Source organism: Trichechus manatus, unplaced genomic scaffold (genome assembly GCF_000243295.1).
Source record: "Trichechus manatus latirostris isolate Lorelei unplaced genomic scaffold, TriManLat1.0 scaffold00140, whole genome shotgun sequence".
Lineage (NCBI taxonomy): Eukaryota > Metazoa > Chordata > Mammalia > Sirenia > Trichechidae > Trichechus > Trichechus manatus.
In genome coordinates, this window is record NW_004444076.1 from 2,992,099 (window position 1) to 3,004,519 (window position 12,421).

Sequence of the window (12,421 nt, forward strand, 5' to 3'; positions counted from 1 at the left end):
TCCTGATCCATCAAATGAGACATTAAAGGCATCTGATATGGCCTAAGGGCTTGATGGTTTGATTGTATCAACAAATGGTTATTAGGGGGTAAAGGGAGAGGTTCATCACTAACATATGAGCCACATTTCATTCATATCTTCCTTTTATTTAAAAAAAAAAAAGACAAAGCAATGATGTAGATGACATTACAGTTTATAAAGCATTTTTAGAATATTAGGGAAAATAACAATTATTCCAACTTTTTTGTTTGTTTTTTGGCCTTGGAATTGTTGGTAACTGAAAAAGACGGTAAAGGAAGAGTCACACACAGGCACTGCTGTCCCTTCAACTATGGAAAACATAAAGGAAAGACAACCAATACATAGGCTAGACTTTGGAATCACATTAAGAACTTGGATATTTGCAAGTGGAGAAAGCAGAGTTAAGTGAAAGTAAAGCTGATGCCTATTTTCAGATAATGGCATAGAAACTACTATGAGAAAAGTAGGTCTTTCAGAAGGTGTTTCCATCTCCATGGAAAAGCCATTCCCATAAGTAGCACTGTATGGTAATGGTAATGCATACAGACTGCCACAAAGAGAGGAGTAACACAATGGGGAAGACCTTTTGGAGCAAGGGCGTTTTAATTTTTATAATGAGACCCTACGGTCAGAAAGAATTGTGAGTAAACTGTATTTTAGGGAAGGGAGTGCAAGTATCTCCTTCCACAGACTTGGAATTATTGTAGGAAAGCAATGGTGCCATACCTACATTTGTATCTCTAATGCCTAACACAGTGTCTGGGATAGAGTCTGGCACAGAAAGACACTCCATGCTTGTATTTGATTAATTACACCGACTGACAGCCAGGATGCAGCAAGGGGTGACTTGGAGATAGCGAAGTCATAAAATAAAATTATTTTGGGTTTCCACCTTGAAAGTTCAAATTCCTAAGCACCCTTTAAGCCATTTCTAGGTTTGGGATAACAAGAACAAACAGTCTGATTTTGAAACTGACACAGCCTGTCCTACCCATGGACGTGGCTTTAGACGTCTTCATTATACTAAATACCTTCCAGGAGAGAAAATAAATATTCATCCTAATAATCTTATTTTCAAACTTACTATAAAATATTAGAATGAATGAATGTTTTTGGAAGTTCCATATAGACATCTATGTCCTCTTTAGTTATTTTTCAATAATTATTTAAATTCCACTTTAATTGCCCTAAGATTCAATTAAAATTTTCATTTTATATTTTTCCTTAAATAAATATTGCAATTAATATAGTCATTTGCTACATTATTTGACTTTGATACCATAGAATACAGAGCTGTTCACTGTCATGTCTCTAGTACCTAGAATTTATTGGGTGCTCAAAGAATATTTGTCGATTAAATGGAACAATGGTATTAGGAACAATTCATTTTTAATTAATTTTCATGAATCTACTTCATTTTTTGTAAGTATTATCAATATACAAATGATGCCTACATTTTGTATGAACAGTTAGCATAGGACAGAGAAAAGTAACTTTGCTTTCAAATGATCAAGCTCATAGCAAAGATAAACAATTTATCAAAAGAACGATCCTTATAGTGAAAGAAGTTCCTTCTAGCACTCATGACCCTCCCAGTGGAGGTATGACAATAAACAAGGATAAAGTATCAATCATTTAATGAATGCATTTATACTAAGCACTGCATGTATTTCATTTAAAGTGTATTTCACACAAAGACATAATAACACATAATACAGTAGTTACTGCTATAGCCATTTTACAGATGAGGAAATGGAGACTGAGAGAAATCATATATCTAGGAACTAGTATATCTAGATTTGGAACCCAATCCTGTCTGTTATGAAAGTTTTCCATATCATGTTCTGTTGTTATCTGTCAGATAGTGCTGAAAACTTCTTCACTAGAGGAAGGCTAGAATAGAAGGTTCTAATATCTTTTCCATATCTAAGAGTCTAAAGTGGGCACTTATGATCTCTGAGATATATCAGGCAGCCTGTAATTTACCTATTTGTTAAATATGGTTATACTATTTGATGACATCACATAGGGTTTTAAGAATTATCTTACTCAAATACTTGGGAAAAGGGGTGGGATCGACTCTTTAATTATTTTGTTTTCATAAAGAATTTCAAATAAATTCTATGCATCTAATCACACATGTGATTTAGGTGTTTTACTCTATTGACATGGTTATTTCTCACCGAGTGAATTTGTTAAACCAGAACAACAAAAGGAAGAGAAGTTAAAGGAGATTAAACTAATGTAACTCTTCAGCTTTTAAAAAAAAGTTTGCTTGTAATTATACCAGTTTCCTCCAATATATGGTCTGAAAATCATGGGAAAGCTTAACAGCATAAAAGAAACCTCTTTGAAAATGAGCTTTAAGGGTTGAATGCTTATTCAACAACTTTCTCTACACCAATAACTTATTTGATTATTAATTTGCGTTTCATTTCCCTTGACAAATAATTCACCTTTGTTAATAATCATTTAGCACTGCAAAGCAATTCTTGTAAGTATATGGGAATGGATTTTAAACAGTAGCCATTGGTCAGATGCTGCTGTAAATGCCATCAGTGAATGAGTGGCTAGAAGCATAGAAGGAGAGGGGGAAGGTGGCATGTTGTGTGGGGAGAGGATCTAACAAGTTTGTTATAGGTGCTGTTCATTCACATACATCTTCCTGATGGCAAAGAACACACAAAATCTTCAACAACTTTAAGACCTTTTCAAGGGTTTCAAAAGGAGCATCTAGCTACTCATTCATATGATTTTTTTTTTAACTGACCCTAAGGTGCAACCTGTGATATTGGGTAAAAAACATAAATCTCTGGTAGTAACTGTACCATTAAATAATTTTATGAAATACATCATTGGTGAATGTTAGAGCTGGAGGGAATGTCAGAGATCATCTCATCCATATTTCTTACTTTATAGAAGAAAACCTTAGACCCAGAGAAAAGATTCTCTAGGCACAGCCAATATAAGACTCACAATCCTGACTCCCAATTTTTTCATTAAGCCTTTACCTCCTCTAAGCACTATCTATGAAGTTGAATACGTATGTTTCACTAACTTTACTGCCTAAGGTGCTTGCCAGCTGTCCAATCCAGTCTCTGGTGTTATCTTTCAGAACAATAGGGATTGTGTGATTTTTATTCACTTACAAAGGCGAATTTTCTGTTACTTCAAATGTTGCTCTTCCCTTAGAGTCATCAAAGTGGCTACAAGAAGTGTTTTATACAAACAGGCTGAGGAACCCACAAGCTCTTCACAATGAAACGAAGCAAAGGCTTGTACCTGGGAGTAACTGGAGACATGCACTCAGACCATTCATGGGCTAAGACTGCTCAAATGCCAAGTTCTATGCATCTTTTACAGGGGGTGCATTATTGGGGCCACCATGAAAGATCCATTAATATGCTTCAGATAAGGAGCAATGAATGGTAACCTGCTTCAAAGACCTTCAAACCTCATTTCTTTGAGAACACCAATCATCTTTACAAAAATCTGGGGTGGGACAGTTATTAGCTAGAAACTTCACGGAGTAACTGTGCCACCTCTTGAAAAAATGTCTGTGTTGATTTCAAGTTCATTGTATAAACTGAGAGAAAAATACACCATTGGAGGGTAACATAAGCCTAGATTCGGATTTTCTACGTAAAATAAAATAAGCTCCTCATCTTTAAAAGTGCCAAATTGTACACTGATGTGTTGAATTCAGCTCCAGCGACATCTACCACCTCAGCTAACGGTGACCATGGTCCAAGCGGGTTGGGGCTCCAGGTGGTGGTAACCTGTGATGAGTTCCAGGAGCTCTCAAAGGAGCAGGAGCCGAGTCACTAGCTAAGTGCATAATGAGATACACACAAGCAGAGAACCACCTAAAGCGCCTCCTTTCCGAGGCGTATCTGCTCTTGGGGCTTCTGTTTGTTAGCGACCAGGATTCTGTCACCACCGAGTTATCAACCCAAAATCGGACGCTGGAAAATCAGTGTGCTCTCCGGGCCCCCAAACCCAGCCGGCTCGCGGAAAGGGCAGAGCAAGTCGTGGCTTCCGTCACTCTCCCAACAGGCAGACACATAAACAAACAACAAAAGGAATTGTTCGCTTCCCCAAGGGAGGCAGCATGCATTAAAAAGACATGAACCTCGTCCTACCTTGCATCCAAACATCAACGACAAAGTGTTGTTAGTGCAAGCAACTTTGCAGTGGCAAATCATTGGTGTAAAACAGTCAGGGTCCTTAACAACAGGGGACATTCCTTCCGGGCTGCGGCAGTGGCAGCTCGCTGGGGGACCCGAACACGGTGCTCGCCTGGCACATGGAGCGACAGCCTAGACCCAGCGGCCGATGCGATCGCTGCCCCCTGCGCCCAGCGCAGCCATCCCCGCGCCCGGGTGGAAGCAACGCCGCCGGCAAGTACCGAGCGTCTCGGGGTCTCCCTTCCCTGGGGAAAGAGGAGTGGGGGTAGGGACAGAACCAAGACGGTTTTTTTTCCCCCTATGGTGAATTTAGGGGAGGTAAAATTTAAAAATAAATAAATAAATAAATAAATAAAACATAAAAATAAAAGGAAACGAGGCGCTTAGAGGAGGGTTCAAAGGAGGTGGGGCAGTATTAGCATGTAAAAGGATGTGCCCGCCTACTCGCCCCAGTCACACATGATTGTCATGCGAGCTGAAGGGGGCTGAAATTATTCCCTCTAAAGAAAAAAAAAAAAAAAAATACTGCAGCTCCCGATTTGGTAAAAAGCCAGTGGCTTGCTGCAATCCAGAGTCACCGTGGGGAGCGCTGGCCTGGCAAGTGGAGTGGGAGGGAGGGGCCGAGAGAGTGAACATAGCGCTCCTCAGCCAAGCCCAGCCCGCGGCGCGCTCGGTGCCACAGAGGAGTCCCTGGAGTCAGCGCGTGGGGGACTCCCCGCGCTGACATGACCCCGAGACCACGCTTGGCCCCCATCGCACTACCGCCTGGGGTGTAGGCGACCTCAGAGGCCGAGTTCCGAGGAAGGGTGAGTCCCGTGCAGAACCCTACAGGGAGTATCCACCACGCAGGCTGACAACGGAGTGCCACGAGGACCTGGGCTAGAAACTTGGCTCAAAAAGGCTTAGTTGGTTCTCTTCTGGGTCAGAGAACCTACTCACCCCCTGAGTGGTAGAAGAGGGCTCAGAATCAAGGCTTTATCTGATGGACATTGTTCAAACTGAGAAAGGAAGAGCCCGTCCCCTTCCCACTTTGATGACAGAGGCTCCAAGAAGTTCCAGAAGTATGTATGCTGCTCTGGAAGTATGAATGATAAGACTAGTAGATGCTTTATTTATTTTTTCTCTTTCTTTTGAAGCTAAGGCTGTCAAAATTGCAAAAAGACAGAAAAAAAAAATCAGCATGTGGCTGGCACAGCTGCAAGATTGCTTACTGGAGACAAAAAAAAAAAATTGTGATAGAAAGAGTGTGGGGTAGGATACAGCGCTGGTGGCTTAGTGGTTAAGTGCTAGGCTACTAACTGAAAGGTTGGCAGTTCGAACCCACCAGCCTGTCCACAGGAGAAAGATGTGGCAGTCTGCTTCTGTAAAGATTTATAGCCTGGAAACCCTATGGGACAGTTCTCCTCTGTCCTATAGGGTTGCTGTGAGTGGAAATTGACTAGACAGCAACCAGTTTTAGCAACGGGTTTTAGCAATGAGTTTTAGCACTCTTTGGGTGCCTCTGGGGTGCCCAGCACTGTGTCTCACAAACGCTTGGTGGAAAGAGAGAAGGCTTCATTCAGGGTTTGCAATCAGACTCTTGCTCTGGTGTTCGGTGTGGCTTTGTGTATGTCACTTTAATTGTCTGAGCCACTGTTTGCTTATCTGTGTTGTTGTTGTGTGCCCTCCTATCAATTCTGGCTTATGGCAACCTTATGAGACGGAGTAGAACTGCCCCCATAGGGTTTCCAAGGCTGTTATCTTTACAAAAGCAGATTGCCTCATCTTTCTCCTGAGGAGTAGCTGGTTGGTTCAAACCACTAACCTTTGGGTTAGCAGCCAAGTGCTTAACCACTGCACCATCAAGGTTCCTTTGCTTATCTATACAGCAGGGCTTTAAATTAACCTCTACCTTACAGAGTTGTCATGAGTTTAGAGAACGAACAACACGGTCCTATGGTAAGCACCAGTACATGGCAACTGCTCTTTACTTACATAGCTTATCTCATGACTTAGCCTGAGAGATAGATGTTATTAGATACATTTTTCTAGGAGAGGAAACTGAGGCCCTGAAGGTTGTATCACTTACCCAAGTCACACAGTCAATACACCATGAAGTTGAGGTTCAAAGAAAAGTGGTAGAAGGTAGCATAAAAAGCAGCATCCTGGGACACATCACACATTTCTCTAGAAGCATGCTCTGAAGTCTCCAGATCTGTTTGTTCAGGGTCAGACCTGTCACATTCACACATTCATAGGAATTTTTCTAACTGAACACTGAACTGAGATCGTACCTGAAATACAGCAATGGCATAGTTCTATATAGCCACAGCAGACTCTGCTGGAACCACATCCTCCTGATGCAGTTCCACTGGAATACCAGCCCACTTCCACTCTAAACTAATAAAAGCCTTAATACCACTATGTATTTATTTTAGCCTTATAAAGTTTAAGTGGTTCAGTAAGAACAGAAAAGTATGGTGCAAATTGTCAAGTCAAACGTAGTGCCCTATAAAGTTTCTTTCACCTGCCCCTATGCAAAATCCCTACCCTCCTGCCCCAAGTTAATGGTGCCCAGACCTGTGTCAGAACTCCCTGGGGTGCTTGTTAAAAAATACAGTTTCTCAGCCCTAACCCTACATTATCAATCCATAGACTAGGTGGATGTCAAGGAATCTACATCTTTAATCAGCTCCCTGGTGATAGGAATAGAATGTGGGTCCTGCCTACTAAATTAAGACCTCCTTGAAGGAAAATCAATACAGAACAAAGTATGGGCAAGTATCAGCACAGAAAAGGCCTTAAAGTCAGTCAAAGCTGGTTCTAACTGAAGAGGGCAGCCACGTCTCAGGCTTTGGGATTCTTACACCAAGTGCTGGGCCCTTATCTAGTTGACTTCTCTATTAGAAACAAGGATTGATTCAATCTAGTAATGTATACCTGGGGGCTGCTGGAGCTCATGAGGTCTAAGCTATATAGTATATATTCAAGCATACTAGGTCACAATTTTAAGAGAGCCTGAGGCCTTTTGCAGAATCTTGAAGTCACATTCACAGATTAAGTATATCCCTTAGCATTTTATTCCTTTTTGTTACCATAAAATATCTGATTTTGTGAGCAACTCCACCTACAGAGCATCTATAATTATGGCTGTTTTTCCAAAGGAGAATGTATTCTAAAAAAGTTGTACAGTATTTCTCTTATTCATTAGCCTATAATTTGGATTTCAGACACCCCAAAAGTATTGTATGCTCTATATTGTGATGTTCCAATAATATCTAAAAGTCTTTACCTAATGAATTACTCAAGCTATGGCTGACCTCTTATTCTAGGGCAGCATTAAAGGCTGCTATGTTCAACTTATTATTCCATTTTACAGTTTGTACTGGTCTAGACCGATAAAGTCAAATAACAAAAAATAAAAGGTATATTTCATTTCCTTGATCTTTCTAACTGATTAATTTTAGTCCATGAGAGTCCATCACTCTCTCTCTGTACACACAGACACACACACACACACACACACACACACTTCTCTATCTCTGTTGTGTGTATGTGTGTGTGTATCTGTTATCTATTCACACGCATCAGACAAAACGCTTTCCCTTAATTCTTGACTCTCAATAACAGCTCTGGGTGAATTGAAGGAGGAAGGAGGAAGGAATGTGGTTTCCATGACAATGCATTCCATAGTTACAGCCAGTTACCACTATGGTTTAAAAAAATGAATCACTGTTACCTTAAGATGTGAACATATTGCATTATTTGTCTGAAAAGTACTAATTTGGGAGTGTAATGCATGGGGGTGTACTGCAATATTTTTAGGATGAGATATTACTAGGGAATGCCAGGAGATGATGCATTCACTTTAATAGTCAAAATAATCACCCTTAATTAGACATTTCAATGATTGATAACATTTGTTACTTTTACAAAACGACACATTGCATCTACAGACTATTAAACATTTTTCCTAATGACAACTTTCTTCAAAATGAACTGATAATCACAACAAAACAAAACAGAATTATCAATAAATGTGACCAGGATTTAACTGTATTATTTTATTTATTATTATTATTCTCAATCAGAAATTAGGATAAGGTAAGAGGCATTACAGCCAGAATGCTCCTTAGAAGCAAGAACGCCAAGACTTCTTCTCATGTACTTTGGACATCATGCTTGGTAAAGTGGAGGGTGTCAGTGAAAATGAGGAAGACCCTCAGCAAGATGGATTGACACAGTGGCTGCCATAATGGGATCAAACATAACGATTGTGAGGATGGCACAGGACTGGACAGTGTTCCACAGACCCTAACAAAAACAACATGAGGCATTAACTAGTTACTCATCTTTTTCTTTTTTTGCTGATCCTTTACACAGCAATTTTTTAAAAAAGTGGTGGATCATCTGGGAAGAGGAAAAAGTAGACTGGACATTAGGAGCCATGGTGCTTCTTTCTACTATCTGTTTAACTTTGAGAAAGCTGCTCAGCTTCTCTGAGCTTCAATTTCCTTGCCTATTAAGATACAATTGGTATACTAAAGGCATTTGACTGTATGGATCAAAACAAATTATGGATAACATTGCGAAGAATGGGAATTCCAGAACACTTAACTGTGCTCATGAGGAATCTGTACATAGACCAAGAGGCAGTCATTCGAACAGAATAAGTTTGTACTGCGTGGTTTAAAACCAGGAAAGCTGTGCGTCAGGGTTGTATCTTTCACAATCCTTATTCAATCTGTATGCTAATCTGAGAAGCTGGACTGTGGCATCAGGATTGGAGGAAGACTCATTAACAACCTGCGATATGCAGATGACACAACTTTGCTGAAAGCAAAGTGGACTTGAAGCACTTACTGATAAAAATCAAAGACTACAGCCTGAACATAAAGAAAACAAAAATCCTCATAACTGGATCAATAAGCAACATCATGATAAACGGAGAAAATATTGAGGTCGTCAAGGATTCCATTATACTTGGATCCACAATCAATGCCCATGGAAGCAGCAGTCAAGAAATCAAATGACACACTGCATTGGGCAGATCTGCTGCAAAAGGCCTCTTTAAAAAGTGTTAAAAAGCAACGATGTCACTTTGAGGACTAAGGTGCACCTGACTCAAGCCATGGTATTTTTAATGACCTCATATGCATGCAAAAGCTGAATAATGAATAAGAAAAACCGAAGAAGAATTGATGCCTTTGAATTACAGTGTTGTCGAAGAATATTCAATATACCGTGGACTGCCAGAAGAATAAAGAAATCTGTCTTGGAAGAAGTACAGCCAGAATGTTCCTTAGAGGCAAGGATCGTGAGACTTCGTCTCATGTACTTTGGACATGTTATCAGGAGGGACCAGTCCCTGGAGAAAGACATCACGCTTGGTAAAGTGAGAGAAAAAGAGGAGTACCCTCAGTGAGATGGATTGACACAGTGGCTGCAACAATGGGCTCAAACATAGCAAGGATTGTTAGGATGGTGCAGGACCAGGCAGTGTTCGTTCTGTTGTACATAGGGTCGCTATGAGTCAGAACCGACTCGACAGCACCTAATGACAACTACAACATCTCTAAGTTTACTTCCAGGGCTGAAGTTCTCTGAGTGGCCTCCCAAATACAGGATCTTAAGAATGTATAGGAAATTTGAAAAGCCATTTTATATAGTCTTTTTTATTATACGATATGCACTAATATAGTGCTTGGAGCCCTGGCAGTGCTGTGGTTAAGAGCTCGGCTGCTAACCAAGAGGCTGGTAGTTCGAATCCACCAGCTGCTCCTTGGAAACCTTATGGGGCAGTTCTACTCTGTCCTATAGGGTCACTATGAGTTGGAATTGACTCAACAGCAACGAGGTTTTTTTTTGGAATATAGTGCTTGCTGTGTGCATTGTTCTATCTTCAGTGATGTGCTAGAGCAAGATCCTACACACGAGAACAGATTGCATGCATCTCCTTCCAACTCCCCATTTAGTGACATCTTCTTGTTAGTAGGTTGGAATTGGACATTTTGGGAGTATTTGCACAATGGAAATTACAAATACTATAAATCAGTGGTTTTTTTTTTTTTTTTTTTTTCAGAGAAACCTTTACCAGCATAGCACCCGTCTAAGTAGTTTACCTACATTAACTTATTGAATCATCACAACCACTCAATTTTACAAAAAATAAAAAAGAATCACAAAGAGATAAAGTAACTTGGCCACAGTAACAAAATTAGTATACTAGTCAGCTAAACTAATCAGCTAAAAGAAGAATCTTGATGGCTTTCAACAAGTACTTATTTCTTCCTCATGTTAGATGTCCTTCATAGCTTGGCTGTGACTCTACCCCATATTGTTCCATGAACAGAGAGTAGCCCCTATTAGAGACACGATGTTCTCATGTCAGAAAGAAAAATATCCAATGGCTAAATACACCATGGCTCTTCAAACTTTTATTCAGATATTAAAAACATCTTACTGCTCACATTTTATCAACCAAAGCATGTCATATGGCCAGACCTGATGCCAACGGGGTCGGGGAAAGATAATCATTTCACAAGGAGTAAGAAGAGAATATTGGAAAAATTAATATAATAGACCACAGCTTAGTTGGTGATAGAATTTGGATTTGAACCCATGCAATCAGACGTGAGGATCCAAGCTCTTAATGAGTACCATAGGCCATCTGCCTATCTGCCTATTACTTACATTTAACACATCCCAATTCCTCATCTACTTTCCATAAATAATAATAATAATAATAAACCAAACCCGTTGTCTTCAAGTCGATCCCAACTCATAGCAACTCTGTATGACAGAGTAGAACTATCCTACAGGTTTTCTAAGGAGCAGCTGGTAGATTCAAACTGCCAACATTTTGGTTAGCAGCCGAGGTCTTAACCACTGCACCACCAGGGCTCCACTTTCCATAATAGAATTTGCTATTTAGCAACTCTTTTAGAAAGTTTTTCCCAATTGCTCTTGTAAAGAAAGCACAGTAGATTTAGAAAGCACATGAATTTTGCTGTCAATCAGACACACTTGGGTTTTGCCACTAATAGCTTTATATTCCTTGCCCTCCTCTCCTTTCCACTGCAAATTCAAGTCCATTTATTCTCACTTAATCTTTAGTAAAGATGTTTTTGGAGTCCCTAGGTGGTGCAAACGATTAAGCGCTTAAGTACTAGCAGAAAGGCTGGTGGTTCAAACCCAACCAGAGGTGCCTCAGAAGACGGGCCTTCAAGTCACAGTCTTGAAAATCCTGTGGAACAGTTTTACTCTGCACATGTGGGTCGCCATGAGTCAGAATCAGCCAGAAGGTAGGCGCGGTCAACTTGGCGGACTAGTTAGACGCTTCCTATGTTCCTCTTACAACAAAGACATGGAAAAACAAGTGATTTGATTCTATGTGAACACCTGGCAGCCCTGAACAAGGCAAGGTTAAGAAATCCATCTGAGTCATACTGGAGAGGAAGACCGTTTGGAAGAGGTGAGGAGTGCTAGAGCCGTGGCAGCGATACTGCAGAGACACAGCCATGCCGGGCTGCAGTGAAGCAGGCAAACAGCTGTGCTGTGCATGCACTCGAGAAGCAGTTTCCACATCGAGAGAGACCCAGCAGCAGTGATTCCGCTTGGACACTCCAAACCAGTGAAGAGCAGCTCCCAAGAGGCTAGGATAAGTACATGCATACACCCTTTCACGGCGATTTAAAAAAAAAAAAAAGCCCATTTGGGAAAAACCTCTCTCCCTTTTACCTCCTCCCTCCGCGCTCTGCACCGGATTTGGGAAAAACCTCTCTCCCTTTTACCTCCTACCTCCGCGCTCTGCACCAGATTTGGGAAAAACCTCTCTCCCTTTTACCTCCTCCCTCCGCGCTCTGCACCGGATTTGGGAAAAACCTCTCTCCCTTTTATCTCCTCCCTCCACGCTCTGCACCGGATTTGGGAAAAACCTCTCTTCCTTTTACCTCCTCCCTCTCCGCTCTGCACCGGGAGTCCACTGGGCCGGAAGTAGATCCCAAAAGGCGCCCTGACCCATTCTCCTGGCCTTGGAGAGGGAACAAATCAGCTGCTGGCTCCCAGGAAAAAAGGGTCGGCACAGCTCCTTTGCTGGCCATAGAAATCAGGGGTCCACAGACTGAGTGCCATACATCCCTGTATAGACTTGTGGGGACCCATCTCAACGGCGTTAGCCCTCACTGCCACAGTACAACAGGGCAAACATCTGAAGTTTAACTTCAACTGCTTCA

At 41.1% G+C, this 12,421-nt stretch overlaps 1 protein-coding gene across 5 annotated transcripts in view; it reads right to left on the bottom strand.

Moving 5' to 3' along the window:
- The window catches only part of DLG2 (discs large MAGUK scaffold protein 2), a 2,186,317-nt gene that overhangs the window by 1,306,254 nt on the left and 867,642 nt on the right, over positions 1-12,421 (bottom strand). Inside the window, exon 1 of one of the 5 annotated variants that reach the window (XM_023739767.1) lies at positions 4,164-4,265. The exons of the other annotated variants lie outside the window; for them this stretch is intronic. Within the exon in view, the coding sequence (XP_023595535.1) occupies positions 4,164-4,265 (102 nt within the window). Of the gene's footprint in view, positions 1-4,163; positions 4,266-12,421 lie in introns of those variants that run through there. 5 annotated transcript variants of the gene reach the window in all.